Genomic DNA, 17,691 nt, shown 5'->3' with positions numbered 1-17,691 from the left:
GTTTTTCAAGATTAAAAGTTCTGGAGATCTGTTGCACAACAATGTGAATCTACTTAACATTATTGAACTGTATACTTAAAATGGTTAAGACTGACCAGTAGTGGCACTGTGGATAGCGCGCTGACCTGGGATACTGAAGTTCCAGGTTCAAAACCCCGAGGCTGCCGGCTTGAGCATAGGCTCATCCAGCTTGAGTGTGGGGTCATCGATATGATCCCATGGTCACTGGCTTGAGCAAGGGGTCACTGGCTCAGCTGGAGCCCCCTACACACACATCAAGACACGTCTGAGGCCCTGGCCGGACAGCTCAGTGGTAGAGCGTCGGCCTGGCGTGCAGGAGTCCCGGGTTCAATTCCCGGCCAGGACACACAGGAGAAGCGCCCATCTGCTTCTCCACCCCTCCCCCTCTCCTTCTTCTCTGTCTCTCTCTTCCCCTCCCACAGCTGAGGCTCCACTGGAGCAAAGTTGGCCCCGGCGCCAAGGATGGCTCTGTGGCCTCTGCCTCAGATGCTAGAATGCCTCTGGTTGCAACAGAGCAACACCCCAGATGGGCAGAGCATGCCCATCGCCCCAGATGGGCATGCTGGGTGGATCCTGGTCAGGTGCATGTGGGAGTCTGTCTGACTGCCTCCCCGTTTCCAACTTCAGAAAAATACAAAAAAACCCACACGTCTGAGAAGCAATCAATGAACAACTAAAGTGATGCAACTACGAGTTGATGCTTCTTCGTGCTCTCCTTTCATGTCTGTCTATCTGTCTCTCTCTCTCGCTCGTTAAAATGGTTAAGATGGCAAATTGTTATGTGTGTTCTTACCACAATTGAGAATTTAAAATATAATAATTTTTAAGTGGACAAAGGACTTAAATGACATTTCTTTAAAGATTTACAAATGGCCAATAAGTACATGAAGAGATGTTCAACATCATTAGCCATCAGATCAAATGCAATTCAAAACCATAATGAAATACCACTTCACACCTACTAAGATGGATATCGACAAATAATAACAAGTATTGGCCTCTCACACCTTGCTGTTCAGAATATAAAATGGTGTGGCTGCTTTGGAAAAGTTTGGTAATTTCTCAAAAAGTTAAACATAGATTTACCATATGACTCAATTCTACGTCTACGTATATACCTGAGAAGTGAAAACATGTTCACACAAAACTGCTCACAGAAGCATTGTTCCTAATAGCCAAACACTGTAAACAACGGAAACAACCAAATAACTAATAATAAACAAAATGTAGTATATCCATACAATAAAATATTGTTCAACTATAAAAGAGAATGAAGTCACTGATAAACTAAGTATACTTTTTTGAAAATGTGAACTAAATACTATAAAATCACTATAATAGTCACTCTTACTTCAACAGCCCAAAGGCTGAGTAACCATATAATTTATCAAACAAACTAGGACACTTCTAAGAATGCGAGGAGACACTTTAAAGAATTATACAGGACACAGGTAAAAATTGAGCAAATTAGGAAACAAAATCATCCTACCCATAAGTTACTGAAATTATAAACCACAGAGTTAGGAACTCAAGAATTACATATGTTGAGTTTAATGAAAAAGTTCTTGGGTTATGTCAAAGTGATCCACCACAAAGTAGTTCTAGTTGAGTCTCAGAGTTCTTGATACCAGTGGTTCTCCCCAGAGATGCCAATCGGCATTGCTCAGCAGGCTTTTCCAAACTTAACATTCCTGGACCCTCCCCTGAGATTCAAAGTCAGAAGATCTGTAACAGGGTCCAAGAAGCTGTTTTTGTTCAATGGATGCTTTCCACAGGCTTGATGTTTGAGGTTTCATTCTACAGGTACTTCTCATGTATACCCTTTGATGGTTAACTTTGTATGTTAATTCGACTGTGCTAAGGAAAGCCCAGACAGCTGGTACATTATTTCTGGGTGTGTCTGTCAGGTAGTTTCCAGAAGAGATAAGGAGTTGAATCATCAGACTGAGTAAAGATCCCCCTCTCCAATGACAGAGGGTCTGAACAGAATGAAAGGCGAAGGAAGGACATATAAGCTCTCTTGCTTGAACTGCCCGGGCACAATGGTGCACTCGTTTCTCGGGCCTGCAGACTGGGCCTCAGACCATCAGCCCTGATGCTCAGAACTTTGGACTTAAGATTTGGACTAAAACTACACCAGAGGCTCCCCTGGGCCTCCCGTTTGCAGACAGAAGATTCTGGGACTCCTCGGCCTTCATCTGAGCCAATTCCACATAACAAATCTTTCTATGTATCTACATCTATCCTATTGGTTCTATCTCTATGAAAGACCCTGACTAATATACACCCCAACTGAAAATCCACTAAGATGTGTGTCTTGGATCTTAAACTGCAATGAATCACCTGTGAATGTTACTAAAATGAAATTTTAATAAATGTGAGGTGCAACATTTCTAATAAGCTACCAGGAGGTACAGATGTCCCTGGTCCTGGTTGGTGGGCCACACTAACTGGCACAGCTTGGTGTCCGTTAAGTCCTTAAAACTCAAAGGCCACATTTTACCCATCTGTCTGTCCCCAAAGTGAACAAATATTTACGTATGTAGAGAAACACATTCTATTTTCAGATCAGCATTACTGAACATTAACTAAGGAGGGGAGGTCAAACTATTTAAAGCTAAAAATTTTAATTTTTAGTATCTGCACTAAAACCTGGAATGATTAAACTCAACAAGCTAAAACAATAAAGAGTACTAAAAATATGTAAAAATTAGAGTAATTTAAACACATTTTAAAAATTGAGACATAAAGAGAAAATTGTATCTGGTGATAGTTTCAATAAAATATAATTTTTCTGTCTCTAAGACAAACAAAATGGTTTATCACTCAGTCCCAAAATCATGAAAGGGGAATGTTTCCACCCAACATTGGCTCAAATTTCACATTTTATATTACACTAAAACTAGCTCACATGCAATAGAAATGTTTCATAAATAGCTAATTAAGAGTACAGCAATCAGTAATCTTTATTATGCAAATTTAAGAAGAAACATTTATTTTTCTGGGGATCCAGCTGTTGATATTTACAATTAAATTTAAGCAGGAAAAGTAAAAGAATGTTTCTTTATTTAAGAAGTTCAGGGTGCCAGACAACTTGTCTCAAAGTTCCACCCCTATTTGTTAACCAAACAATTCTCCAACTCTCAAATCCTTGTTGAAATGAAACCTATTCAAATGTCACTGCAAAAATGAATGGCCTGATGCAATAGATGACATCAGTTGGAGCTGTGTTTGCAGGTCTATCAGTCTTAAGCACAAACCTTGACCTTAACAACAGGCACTATGCCATACTCATCTTTGTGCTCTGTGTTAAACAGACTTGGATATAAGAATACAACTTCCTAATCTCTCTATCTCTCTCAAGATTTATAGCCTAGTACTGAACTAGATTAGTTATCCTGGTCATTACTCTCATTAGGTGTATTAAAAGAGTAAATTAGTAGCACTTATTCATAATAATCTAATTATGCTAATTGCAGGAGTATTTCTCATTCACGTAACTTGGAGCTCCATAAGAACAACCACATCTGTACTGATCACTGCTATAAGCCTCAGCACCTAGTAGGGCACCATAATTATTGGTAGGTTAGGTGGTTGAAGACTTTAATAAATGGATGGTGTCTAAAACATAGTAGATACCCAAAAAATGTTCACTGAATTAAGAAGAGCTTATTTTCTAATTTATTCATCCATGAAACTCTACATAATATAAATCCTTCATTGAAGTATCTATTGCAAACTCCACTTACATCAATAAAGCTCACCTCTATGACATGTGCCGTGTCACCAGTAGTATCTAAGTCAGCTGTGACTAACAAATTGGTACTTTATCAATACATTTTCCTCTTCTGCATAACTGTTATAGCAAAGAGAGCTAAAGAGATGGCAATCCCTGTTCTAGAACACAGAATTTATTCTCTATTTCACTAATTCACCTTAAAAATGTAAAACCTCACCATTACTAGGTGTCTCCAGGGACTGCTTTGTAGGGCCTCGCCAGTCTTCCTCTTCCCCAGGATTCTCACTGGACTTGGACAGCCGTTTTCTTAAAGATGTCTCTTCAACCACCATTCTGTTATCTAGGGAAGAAGAGATGTAAAATGTTTTGAACTAAGTGTCTGGTTTAGGCAAATTTCACAACATCACCATATTTAGAGGAGGTAAAAAATGATGATATAGTCTCTTCCTTCTGTTTCACTTTGACCATGTTTAAGCATTTTCTAAGTACAAGATACTATAACAGATGAAATGAAATTAGTCCCTATAAAGTAACTTACTGGTTTCAAAGGCCCTTATTTAAGCATAGCCCTCATTCTTAAAGAACAATTGATTTGAACAAGGCATAAAAATCAATGAAAAACAATTCAATAACAAAAGGTAAGTACAAAAATGCCACAAAGTAGAGTACAATTAATAAGTAAGTCAATGGTAAAAATAATAAATATCTGAAGGTCAGAAGATAGGACAAGAGCATTAAAAGACGTAAAGGTTTCACAGAATAGAAGGTGCCTGGACTGAGTCTTGAAAGGTGAGAACAGATCACTCATGGGAAAGAAAGGGTTAAAATAAAGTCCTCAGAAGCCCTGTTTGTGACTGACTACACTACTTCATTAAGAGGTCAAAAACAAGCTTTTTTTGAGAATCAACTCAGCATAAGTATTCTGCTAGGTGCGCTCCATTTCCCCATCTAATCTGCCTAACAACTCTGCAAGCAAGATGTTATTACTCCCGGTACACATGTGGAAAAAAAATAAAGACTCAAAGTAGTTACTGTCAATGCCTCCTATCCTCATACCAGGAACATAACCTGAAGTTGCACAAGTTGGGTTTATTAGGAACCCACACCATGAGAAACTGTGGGGGGACTCAGTAAGAGTATTAGCAAGGACTTACTTAGGACTTGGGACGTGGCTAGGCGATTCTGGGGGAGAGTACAAACAGCAGAGGGTCACTGTGGCATGGGCGCTGTCAGAAAGGCGACACTGAGCTGCACAACATTCCCTATCGGAAGGCCCCTAGAGGGAGGTTGAGGCTGCAACTGGTAATGCAGAAACCATCCCCGACACTAGTCTCGGGAAATGCTGTGACTCAGACATGTTCCTACTTTGTCTGTGTCCAGATGTGATGATGACATGGACTTGTTTTGTCTTGATCTATTGTGGCCCTAGCGTGGCCTTTTCAGATGTTGAGAGTCAGTGAAACTGTTTTCAGCAGAACATTAAGAACTGGCTTTAAGTGCTGGGCTCTCTCACAGCAACACTGAGGCCCAGCTGACATCATGTGCAACTCTGGGAGCCAAGGGACGCTTTCTTCCTCATCACAGTTACCCACCAGAGACCATACAGCTAATGACAGGGCCAGACTGGAACCTGGGTCCACCCCAAACTGCAAACACCACTATTTTAATATTTTTTTAAGTTGATGAAAGGAAAGACTAGAAGCGAGAGCTGAAATCAAACTGTAAAGGCCTAAGAAATGACAGCTTTTGGTGAGCCTTTTAAGCACTGAAAAATATGATCCAAGTCAAAATTTGGACAGATAAATGAATGTCAAGACAGAACAAAGTTTACTTAAAAGCAGTGTTTTATTATGTATGAAGTTTCCATTAGTATGAAGCAAAATAATATAACAATGAAGTACTCATACATTATTTTTAAAGCCATATTTTTTTAATTCTAAGGTTACAATCTCTCTAAACTTTTCTGTATAAAATGTAGTACATGGTGAGTTTGATTTTTTTTAAAATATCACCACTTGACAAAGTAAAAATCTGATGAATATAGATCAGTCCCCTTCTCATTTCTTTTTGAAATTGAACAAAAAAAAAACAATTATAGAAGAGTGGCTGAATATGTCAAGTAGAACATTCAGGAGACCAATAAGCTCCAATTAAGAGGAATCTATGAAAAAGGTCAGGGCAACTGATAAATCTGAAAGTCATTTGTGTGACAGTGACACAGGAATTCAGAAGAGCATCTAAGATCTCCAACAGAAAATACCAGAGACGGACAGACAACTAAACTCTAAGGAACTCATTCAAAGTAAGACACCAAGAAGAAGTACATAGAAAATAAATCAGGGAAAAAACAAGAGATAGAAAGATGCAAAGAAGGACCAAGACATTTCAAAAAGGAAGGAAGTAAACATAGGACAACGCAGATTAAAAACACAGGCTACTTTTCAGTGCCAATGTGCTTTATATCTATGATGTATTTTAGTTTCAATATAACCTTTAAGGTAGGTACTATTATTTTATTCCTCAAATAATGTCTTTGGTCACCATGTCGTCTGTGATACTCTTTCCAGTCTCTAGAAAGCACATTCTCCTCTGCCCTTTCTTTATCTAGCTAACCCTCATCACCCTTCCAAGGAACAGCCACAGCTGCAGCAGCAGGAACAGCAGCTTTGACTTAGGGAGCAGCTATTATCTCCCTACCAGACACTGTGCTAAGTCCTCTACGTTTTCTTATCAAGTCTTTACAAACTTAGAAGGTAGGTCTTGTCCTCATTTTACAGATGAGAAAAATATGGTTTAGGGAAGTGATTTCACTTGGCCCAAATCATATGATTCTCCAACAGCAAAACTGGGATTCAAAACCAGAACTGCTAGATTCCACAGACTGTCCCAAAATCACCAGAATGCCTGACTCGTATCCTCTGCTAAGGTTTCTTTGACACCATCTGTCAGCTCACATTCCTCGGAGCTCCCACTGCACCCTGTGAATCCTATAACATTTACTACTCTACTCAGAGAGCAATACTGTCTCCCTTAAATAGCAAGAGTTTCTCAAAGACAGAGACTACAAGGTATCTACTCTTTGAATCCCCAAAACCTAGTGGGGAGTCTCTGGAGCACGACAGGCCGGCATTAGGATAGAGTGATGTACCAGTTAATGCCACAACCAACTACCCTAAGTAAAAGGATACAGTGCTCTAAACTTAGAGAACCAAGAGGAAAATATATGCTGGGAGGAGACCAATGAGCATCATCTTAACTGTTAACAACTTTGTACATTCTACCCAACAATAAGATCTACAACAATTGTTTTTATTGGGGATGCAGGGCCCTGAGACTCCTAAAGGTATGCAAAAACTACTTCAAATATTTCATAAACTGAAAGAAACAATTATACATTTATCATGTTAAGGGAATAATACAGGCTAATGAAATAATGTTTCTTTGCTTTTGGCTGAGACTATCAACTCAGAAATCAGTTATCTCATGCTGATTAAAAGCACTAATTAAGAGGTAAAAAAAATATTTAATAACCAAGTTTGACAAATAAATGATGTTTAACAGGCAAAAAAATAAATTAAGCCTGGTTACCCCAAATAAAATGAATGAGTCCTTGGTCATGAAATTAGGAACCATCAGCCTAGTTTAGAGAACAAAGCCTTATGTCAAAAGCTAACACACAGGTACTGAGTTTGCACAATCACACTGTAATAATTTAATCAACTTATTTTAAAAGTCAGCCAAAGAAGAAAATGTCAACTTCGTGACAAAACCTTTCTATCAAAGTCTATACGAATCTCGAATCTCGTTAGTCTCCGATTCCTCTCAGTAGGAAGAACTGCTACACAGTGGAAAAGTACAGCACTTCCTATCAGAACCCTCTTACGTCTTTGCTCCGTCATACTATGTCCTTGGGTAAATCCTCCAACCTCTCTGAATCTGTTTCTTCATCTAGAAAATGAAGATAAATACTACTGCACTTTATCATCACACACAAAAAAAGGGAAGCGAATATACACAAAAATGCCAACATTTTATTTACAACCAAGTGTAAAGAATCAGGTGAGCTGATGTCTGCAAACGTACCTCCTATACGCTAAATGGCAGTCAAACATTAAGCCATGTCATTCCTCAAATTCTACTTGTTTGCTTTACGAGGTACTAGACGAGGGTAAATAAAGTGCCATAATTACATACTTCCTCAAGCGCAGCTCCAACACCACGTGGTTTCCAGGACAATGTTAACAAATTTTATGACTGTCATGCACACAGATGTTAGGAAGGACAAATATTACTTAAAATGAATCACTTAAGGGGGGGGGAGGAAACAAAAAAACCTAAAACAAAAATTTTTAATAGAAATAAGACTTAAAAAAAAGGCTCAGCCTGACCTGTGGTGGTGAAGTGGATAACGTGTTGACCTGGAACACTGAGTTCACTGGATCGAAGCCCTGGGCTTGTCAGGTCAAGGCACATGTGGGAGTTGATGCTTTCTGCTCCTCCCCCTTCTCTCTCTCTCCTCTCTCTAAAAATGAATAAATAAAATCTAAAAATAAAAAGTCTCAGCCCTGGCCTGTTGGCTCAGTGGTAGAGCATCAGCCCAGCATGTGGATGTCCCGGTTCAATTCCCAGTCAGGGCACACGGGAGAAGTGAGCATCTGCTTCTCCACCCTTCCCTTTTCTCTCTCTCTCTCTTTCTATCTCTCTCTCTCCTTCCCCATCCAGCAGCCATGGCTGGATTGATTCCAGCGAGTTGGCCCTGGGCACTGAGGATGGCTACCTGGCCTCTGTCTCAGGTGCTAAAAAAATGGCTCAGTTGCTGAGCAATGGAGCAACGGCCGCAGATAAGCAGAGCATCATCCCCTAGTGGGCTTGCCTGGTGGATGCCGGTTGGGTTCATGCCAAAGTCTGTCTCTCTGCCTCCCCTCCTCTCACTAAAATAAAAGGCTTACCACATTTTTTACCAAATCTTCATATCATGTAAATGGTAAAATAATATGATGTCTGAATTGAACTTCTCCTGCCATGCATGTCAACTAACAATATATAACTGTTATCACAAAAACTGGAGGCTGACTATAATAATGCTTAGTTCAACCATTCCTTCCCTAGACATGGATCATTTTGGCCTCTGAATGGAGGGGAGCACACAGTGAGGTCAAGAGCACAAGGGACCAGTGAGAAGACTATTGCATTTACCCAGGTGAGGGATTCAAGAGAGCTGACCTTTTTGAACACTCACCTAAAATAAGACTGAATCTATCCCCATAATAATCTAGACACTAGCTAGGCAAACGACTTGAGCTATTGCAAAGTCAAAAATTCTAATTATAATTAATGCTAAATGGTTTCTAAGTGCTAGCATGGACCACTGGCCTTATGTGAGGTGCACCATAGTGTCTCCATGCCCTCCCATTAACACAGGACTTGGAAGAAGAGTGATACCCCTTGTTTCCTATTACCTCCAGGTCACCTTCCTCCTGCCCAGGTCACTGTTCCTCCTCTCCATCCTTAGATACCTCAGCCAGATTATCATAACTGATACCACTCCTGTGGCAAGTACGTGCTGTCTTCCCAGTCACTCCCCTCATTCAGTGAGGAGGGGAACACTTCACTCCTCCCGTCACTAATTCTTCTGTACTTCTTTTACTTCATTTATCCACGTACGCAGATCCATCTAATATCCTGGCCTCCAATATCCTTGACTCCTTCTTGTCTCCAGCAATCTGTTCTTCTGTCTCAGTCACACCTTTCCCTAGAACTTCTGTTACCAATACCTGTACTGACTCCCAATTCTGATTTCTAGCCCCCAACCCTCTGAACACCACCAGTTCACTTACTTATAGCTCCACAACAGTTCTTGAATTCCTTCCTCCTCACACCAGCTCCACACTTCTCTGAGCTCCAGGTTCATATCCGAAGGCCTACATGACACCTTCACGTGAACATTTCATAGACATCTCAAACTTAGCATGACCAAAAGGGAAGCACTGATGTTTCCTCCAATTTCATTTTTCTCACTGCCTTCCCTGCATCTCAGTGAATGGGGCTAACAGTCAACTTGCCCAGATTAAACAATAACAACAACAAATCAAACAAAAAACTAAGAAGCGATCCCTGATTCTTTACTCTTCCTTATCCAATCTAACAGCAAGTCCATTTTACTCTGCCTTCAAACTATATGCACAATTCAGATCTTTTCTTACCATATCAACCACCTTCACGACAGTCTCAGCCACTGTCACTGCTTATTACACTAGCCTCCAACTGGACTCTCTTCATTTGCTCCCTTCCAGTCTACTTTTTTTTAACACAGCACCCAGAGTAAAACTTCACATACATTAAGGAAATAAAACACCTGCCCTTAATCATTAATAGACTAGTGTAAGAGTTGGAACTGATGTTCACTTTTCTTTCTAACTTTACCCATTAATGTTAAAAGATAACTATAAAACAATTAATGAGAACATTTACCTAGTTTGGGATTTAAGTTGGAGGTGTACTCATAAAAACGATCTGTTCTAGAGCTTAACATTTTTCATCAACATCTTCCATTCAGAACCTAATTCTAAACTTAGGTTATCTAAGAGACTCTAAAAAGCAATTTGCTGACAAATACAATGCCCTTTACTCCTTTGGAAACCCTTCAAACTTGAGAGACTGTTCCCCTGAAAAAATTCAAATGATTAGAATAAACATTATTATAATTGTTTATAAGTTCCCTTAGTGGGTACTTACTATTTGTTTCACTGATAAGACCTTTGAGTACATCACCTCCTTTACATGCTAACAATAACCTTTTGTTAAAAGAATGCTTTTTTCTTTTTAAGTGAGAGGAGGGGGGTTAGTGAGACAGACTCCTGCATGTGCTCCAACCAGGATCCATCCGGCAACCCCATCTAGGGCCAATGCTCAAATCAACTGAGCTATTTTTAGCACCTGAGGTGAACACACAAACCAACTCAGCTATCCTCAGCATCTAGGGCTGACACTCAAACCAACAGAGCCACTGGCAGTGGGAGGGGAAGTGGGAAGGAAAAGGGAGGGAAAGAGAAACAGACGGTTACTTCTCCTGTGTGCCCTGACCGGGAATTGAACCCGGGACATCCACATGCCAGGCCAACACTCTATCCACTGAGCCACTGGCCAAGGCTGGAGTAATTCTGTATCCTCTTTCAAACTATAGAAATGATTCCAGAAAGTATAGTCTTCTATCAAACAGAAAAAAGTAGTGGCTGCCAGAAGCATAATTATTAATAACAGTTAAGAAAGAAAACTTTAAAAGTGGACAGCAACATTAAAAAATAAAGGCAAGAACAAGCACAGTGGGTTTTTTTTTAATGTGGTCAAAGGAGTTATGTTTGTTATGGTCCCCAAATTCATCATTGTATCAAAGCAGACCTTCACTGAAGTTCAGGCTTTAGTGACCTTGGCACATCTTTAAAAGGCTGTGTGGTACTTTAAACATAGAAGGCAAGGCAATTTGCACTAAAAAATGTATTAAGTTCTGACACTGAGAAGATAGGTGGCAATCAATTATCTGAAAATGAAAGTCATGTATATTAAGCAGTTCTTTCTACATTGATGTTAAATGTGTTGTAATAACAGGTGTACCGCATCATATTGCATCCATACACACACACGTACACACACAAGCACAATGTGTCAAGAGAAGGAATAACTATTTATGGAAGTCAAACAAGTCCTCATGGAGGTGATATCAGAGCCAGAGTTCAAAGAATAGAAGTTTGCTAGACATCAAAACAGAATGGGAAAAGAGCACACTATGAAAAACATGAACATGCAGACGTTGGTGGATAAATTCATTATTTCCAACATGTTAATGAGGTCTACTGTGTGCCAGGCCCTGGGATAGACAGATGACTACAACAGTCTGTGCCCCCAGACTGAAAATCTAGTGGGCCAAAGACATAAAAACATAATTATAACACCCATGATATTACAGAACACAGTTGAGATAGCCTACAGTATAAAGGGAATTTAGCCTGGTGGCTAAGTGAGCTTAGGGGCAATTAGGAAAGGTTTTACCTGAAGACTGTAAAATTTAGTTTGTCTTAAAGAAAGAGAAAGAATAAAGCTGAGCACAGGGCATATGGAAGGGCAAGAACAAAAAGGTCAATGGCCCTTATGGACTATTCCAAGGAGTCTGGAACTTCACACACAAACAAGGAGCTGGTAGTTTTTTAAACTTGATATTTGTCTAGTAAGATAACTCAGGTGACAATATGGCAGATGTGCTAGAGAAAAGAGTTATTGACAGGGAGAACACTGGACTCACACAAAAAGATAAGGGCCTGAAGTAAGGCTCAAATGACAGGAGTTTACTAAATGAACAAATGATTTCATGAAGAATTAAGAGATAAGGGAGATAAATTCACAAACATTAAGCTGAAGCATCTATATGATATTCAGGTGGCTAATGGAAATGTAGATCCCAAGGTAGTTTTCTAACTCAGCTAAGACCATGGGTGTGCCATTAAGCTAAGCAACTACAGGAGAGAAAGGAGCAGAGAAGTTTAATATTTATACAATATGTATGTGGGCCAGTCAAGTGATGCTGACCAACAGGCAGATAAACAAACAAGTTTGGGCTGAAGATGGAAATCTGGGATTCATCTGTACAGGCAGCAGCTAAGGCCAAGGCACAGAAAGGTGATCTCCAAGGGAGATCATAAATCAAGAGGCTAGCTAGGTAATAATAAAGCTAATATTAACCTTATACTCACTATGGCTCACTTAATCCTCAAGACCACCTATGCTGCAGACAGGTACGTACTATTATCCCATTTTACAGATAATTAAGTAATTTTCCCAGTATCATAATTAAGGAACAATAGAAAAAAAACAAGGCTAGGAAAGATTAGTGGAGAACCAGGAGCAAACAATGTTTGAAATCAAGTTAGACGATTCAAGAGGTAATCTGTGGCAGTATCATGGAAATTTTAAGTAGGGAAAAAAGTGGAGGGAAAAAAAGGAGGATGAAACATGGTATATTTCACAATTTGGGGACATTAAAAGCTATGATTTACCTTACGTTTACAGTTAGCTTCAGGAAGGGCAAAAAAAAATGTTGGATTGGGTTGCAAAATGAGTTGAGGAAGTGACAACAGTGATCATAAGACTAGTCTTGCAAGAGATTCAGCAATGAAGACACCAGGCACTAATGTTTACTAAGCCAGTAATATATATTTACTGTACCGGACACCAGAGTAAGTGCATCGCATACCTGATTTAACATTTCCATTTTAAAAGGTGCAAAAAATTCACAATAAATAAATATTTATATTTAAAAAAAATAAAAGATTCAGAAATGTTATGAAACTTACTCAAAGTCACACTCGGTTGGTTAGAGCATCGTCCTGAAGCTCAGAGGTTGCAAATTCAATCCCAGGTCAGGGCATAGACAGGAACAAATTGATATTCCTGCCTCTCCCTCTTTCTCCCTTCCTCTTTCTAAAATCAATTAAATAAACATTTAAAAAGAAAACACAATTATTTCTTAAGAATCTAATCTATGCCTTGGTTTTGTAATGTTCAGTATGATAGCATCTAACTTGGCTTAAGAAAGTGTTAATAATCTGCTGTTGATGCTATCTAATATATTCTCCATTTTTGACTGGTTATCTTTAAAAAAAGTTTTTTTAAGCGTTAAATCAAACTGTAAATCTGAAGATCTAACTGCCTTTATTAAGCGACTGAGTTGGGCAACATCCCATCTAGCAACCAGAAGGGTGTTCAGATGAGTTGTACAAAATGAAAGGTTTTTTTATAGGCAGAAAGAGGGGTAGGACTAGGAAGTCAAGGGTGGACTATTTCAGGAAGGACACCTTCCCATAGGAGATGGTGGGATCTTATCAGGTAGACTGGTTATGTTTCTGGGAAAGACTGAAACTGCAATTAGATCAGCTATTAAATCTAGGTTTGGGATGATAGGATTTAAGCAAGAGTAATGCCATATTGGGCCTGTGGTTTCTGTTTAACAAAAGCAAAATGAAAAGAACTGATTTGAGAAACAAGTTGAAAGAAGTGTCAGTTTTGGCCTGCCTACAGTGTTTCTATTAATAAAGCTTTCAAAAGAGCCTATGAATCTATAAAACAAATAAATATTGAGCACCTACTTTGGGAGAACTTTGCCATATCACTCCGGGGATCAGTAAAGGGGGGAAAAAACAGGCCCTGGCCGGTTGGCTCAGTGGTAGAGCGTCGGCCTGGCGTGTGGGAGTCCCAGGTTCGATTCCCGGCCAGGGCACACAGCTTGAGAAGCGCCCATCTGCTTCTCCACCACCCCTCCCCCTCTCCTTCTTCTCTCTCACTGTCTCTCTCTCTCTCCCCCTCCCGCAGCCAAGGCTCCATTGGAACAGGGTTGGCCCGGGCACTGAGGATGGCTCTGCCTCAGGCGCTAGAATGGCTCTGATTGCGGCAGGGCAACACCCCGGATGGGCAGAGCATCACCCCCTGGTGGGCGTGCTGGGTGGATCCTGGTTGGGCGCATGCGGGAGTCTGTCTGACTGCCTCCCCGTTTCCAACTTCAGAGAAATATAAAAAAGAAAAAAAAGGGGGGGGGGTGAACAATTGCAGATCAATTAAAAAACCAAAACACAAAATTCCTCCCTCTTCCTTCTAAACACAAGTTTGCCCTAATACAATCTCACAATACTGACATACCAAAGATTTAGGTCATTAACCAATTAGCAAAAATAAAGAACACAGGTTCTTACATCTGTAGGTCATCATATTCATTTATCCTACATGATAAATTCCAAATCTAAATTTATTAAAAACTGTTTCCATTTCCTTCCCCAAGGAAACAGGCACGCTTCCCTAATTAATATTTCCCATTCAAAAGTTCCTTCCTCTATCCTCCAAATCATTCATCCTTTCATTGTGCCAGGTGCTGGGCCAAACTCTAGAGAATTAAGACATAAATAAGATGGGCTAGACCAGCTTTCACAAACCAAAGCATCTAAGTTACTAATACAGCTTGTTACAAATGATGATTAATTGCTGCTAAGGAAAACTGAGTGCTGGGAGGACTTTGCCAGGACAGGACTATTTCAGGATGGGTTTCCTGAAGTGATATCTGGGCTGATAACTTGCCAGGACAGGATGGGTTTCCTGAAGTGATATTTGGGCTGATAACTGAGGAAGGGAAAGAATAGTGCCTAAGAGGTGGAGGCAACCCTTTAAGACCAGGAGATAGTTTAAGAAGCTTTCTCAGAACAAAAATTAAACCAGTGTAGCTTGAACCTACAGAGCTAGGAGGAAAGTGGCCCCAAATCAACTGGAGATAAGAAGAGTGTCAGCAGTAAATTGGTCTTTTTATCCTAAGAGAAATGTGAAATCTTTGAAAGTTCTACGTGTGTGATGCATAGAAACACATGCATTTTTAAATGATTAGTTTTTTTTATTAAATGATTACTCTTGAATGCCTTATAACTCCTTCCAAAATCTATTCTCATGCCTAGACAACACACAAGCCCCCCTAACAAGCCATTCATCCATTACATCCAACTTTAAAAGGGGGGGGGGTGCTTTAAGTTTGATTCTACATCAAGGGAAAGTCAAGTACTCTGAAAAAAAAAATAAAGTTAAACAAATGGCAGCCACTTAAATATTAGGAAGTGACCAATAAACTTAATCTACAAATAGACTACAGAACTTACGGTTGTTTCTCCTTCACAAATAACTTCTAAATATATGTCACTTAAACTCAGTGGCTATTAACATTTAAGAACCACAGAAACTTAGTTACATCCTAATATATATTTCAGACTAAATTGCCCTGGCCGGATAAAGTTTGATTAGAGTATCCTCCGGATACGCAAAGGTTGCCGGTTCAATCCCCAATCAGAGAACATACAGGAACAGCTCGACGGTTCTCTCTAAAGTCAATATATTTTTTAAAGACTAAATTATGAGTTTGAATAAAGGCTTTGGTGCCCAGACAAGTAGATTTCGATGTCTTGAAGTGCTATTTATCCCTTTGCACATGTGTTTTTTTTATTTTCCTAAATCAATTAGAAGCTGACTTCCTGAGTGCATTTTTGGTTTTGCTTTTTAAGGAATAAAATGTATTCGAACTTTCTTTACTACCGGCTTGAGAGATGCCACAGCATATGTGGAACACCAACCTTCAAGCAAGATCTGAAAGGCTGCCAGCCACCCGGGGGTGGGGGGTGGGGGGCGATGGTAACTTTCCCGCCCTCTCCATCCCGCAAACTCCCCAGGACTCGCGGAGCCTCCCCTCCACCGGCTCTGCGACTCCCCCTCCGCGCCACCCCAGCCCGGGGCCAGGCCAAGCCCGCCGGGCCGGGGTTACAGCCGCCGCCTCTATCCCCTTCCTCTCCGGCGGAGGTGGGTGGACCCAGACGGGAAGCGAGGAGGGGATCCGGCACACGGGCATTACCTGGGGCCAAAGCCCGGCAGCGGGGACCTCTGCGAGAAGGGCAGATCCGAGAAGCTGTCACAACTCGGCTGGCAGTAAAGTCGGCTCCAGAAAGATCTCGAGGCGTCCCAGGCCAGCAACGATGCCACCCTAGCCACACACGCAGATAAAGCAACGATCCCCGGCCCCTCCGCCCCCAGCCTCGCGGCCCGCTACGCAGCGTCACGCGCACGGCCCGCGCCGGCCCCGAAGTTCATTGGTGGGCTCGGCGGGCGCCAGGCTCCGCCCACCGCCCACGGCCGCCCCGCCCCATCCCGGGTGCGCGGGTACGCAGTGCGAGAGCCCCCAGCTGGCCCTGTCGCCGTGCGAGGGGAGCTTGGCGCGAACCGGTCGTGACACCCGAGGCAGCGGCTTGCTTTCCGTTCCTGCCCCAGCGATCCAATGAGCGGCAGATAATGGGACCGACACAACTTCTTGCAAGTCCCAGACGGCACCCCGCATAGTAGCCCGGGACTGGCAAGACTGGTGCCTTGTCTAGAGACTCGCAGAAGCTGCTTCTAAACCTGAGAGGGTCATTGCAGTTCGAACTGACCCTCTAGGAACAAAACAGAATCACTAGTCAGAAGCGTTTGTCATGGGATGCTTCTTTATAAACTGTAGTGACTGTGTGTCCTTAAGCACGTGCACACTAGGTAAGGAGACAGTAGGATACCTGAAATAATGGGGCAATTCTAAAGGGGACTTAATAATCGAAGAAAAATAATTATTAAGAGAGATTTAGGACATAAGTTAGCTAGAATTGTTAATCACTTAGGTTTTATGAAGGCAAAGGTGTAGGTGAATTTAAAGGTAAGGTAGGTGATGAGGGCAGCATAGACCGAAGGGGCCACACTCACAACCTTCAAACCAGCACAGGTTAGCCTAGCCGGCCTCATCGCTTATAGACCCTACTCCAAATAGATTGAGATGACCACCCATGGCCACGTCAAGCTGACCTGAACAAACGGATCAGGTTTATCTGAACTGACTACCCTTTGTGGCCTTTTGATAACAAAGAGGATGCACAAGTACATGGCCACCCAGAGCAGACAGCCCTGTTCACCCCAAAGCAGAAGCCGCATCAGCATTTAGTAAAATTCAGTACTGGCAGTCACTGGCAACCTACCCAGTTTGTTTCCTATAAGACGGTGATTGCTGCTTCTGCCCATTATGATTTTACCAGGATCTGGAACAGGAGTCCTCCGGTTAGACAGTATTGACATATGACCTTTCAAGTTTACCACCCTTGCTCCCATAAAAACATAAAAATTGAGATGTGTTTCAGCTTACCCCCTTAGCATCATACTTATGGACTACTGGGTGAACTAGTTTGGTTGTGTGTGGCAGAAGAATAAGCAGTAATGTGGTCTATGAGCAAGGAAGATAGAAACCTCAGAACCCAAGAGATTTATTACTAAGGGTTTGGTAGAAGGTTTTTCTATGGTAGAGGATGGGTTGGCAAAATTTCAGGCTGAGGACCCCAGCAATG

The 17,691-nt window shown here is 41.2% G+C and overlaps 1 protein-coding gene across 1 annotated transcript in view; it reads right to left on the bottom strand.

The window, feature by feature from the left end:
• Window positions 1-16,402, bottom strand: part of SOAT1 (sterol O-acyltransferase 1) — a 64,948-nt gene extending 48,546 nt beyond the window's left edge. The window contains exons 1-2 of the mRNA XM_066361641.1: window positions 16,185-16,402; window positions 3,978-4,100 (exon numbers count right to left, since the gene is read on the bottom strand). Coding sequence (XP_066217738.1) covers window positions 3,978-4,092 — 115 coding nt within the window. The 5' untranslated portion in view covers window positions 4,093-4,100; window positions 16,185-16,402. The remainder of the gene's footprint in view (window positions 1-3,977; window positions 4,101-16,184) is intronic.
• Between the last annotated feature and the right edge of the window lie 1,289 nt (window positions 16,403-17,691).

This window comes from Saccopteryx leptura, chromosome 2 (assembly GCF_036850995.1).
Source record: "Saccopteryx leptura isolate mSacLep1 chromosome 2, mSacLep1_pri_phased_curated, whole genome shotgun sequence".
In the NCBI taxonomy this organism is placed as follows: domain Eukaryota; kingdom Metazoa; phylum Chordata; class Mammalia; order Chiroptera; family Emballonuridae; genus Saccopteryx; species Saccopteryx leptura.
The sequence above is the reverse complement of the archived record's forward strand: the minus strand, read 5'-3'. Positions and strand labels throughout refer to the sequence as shown.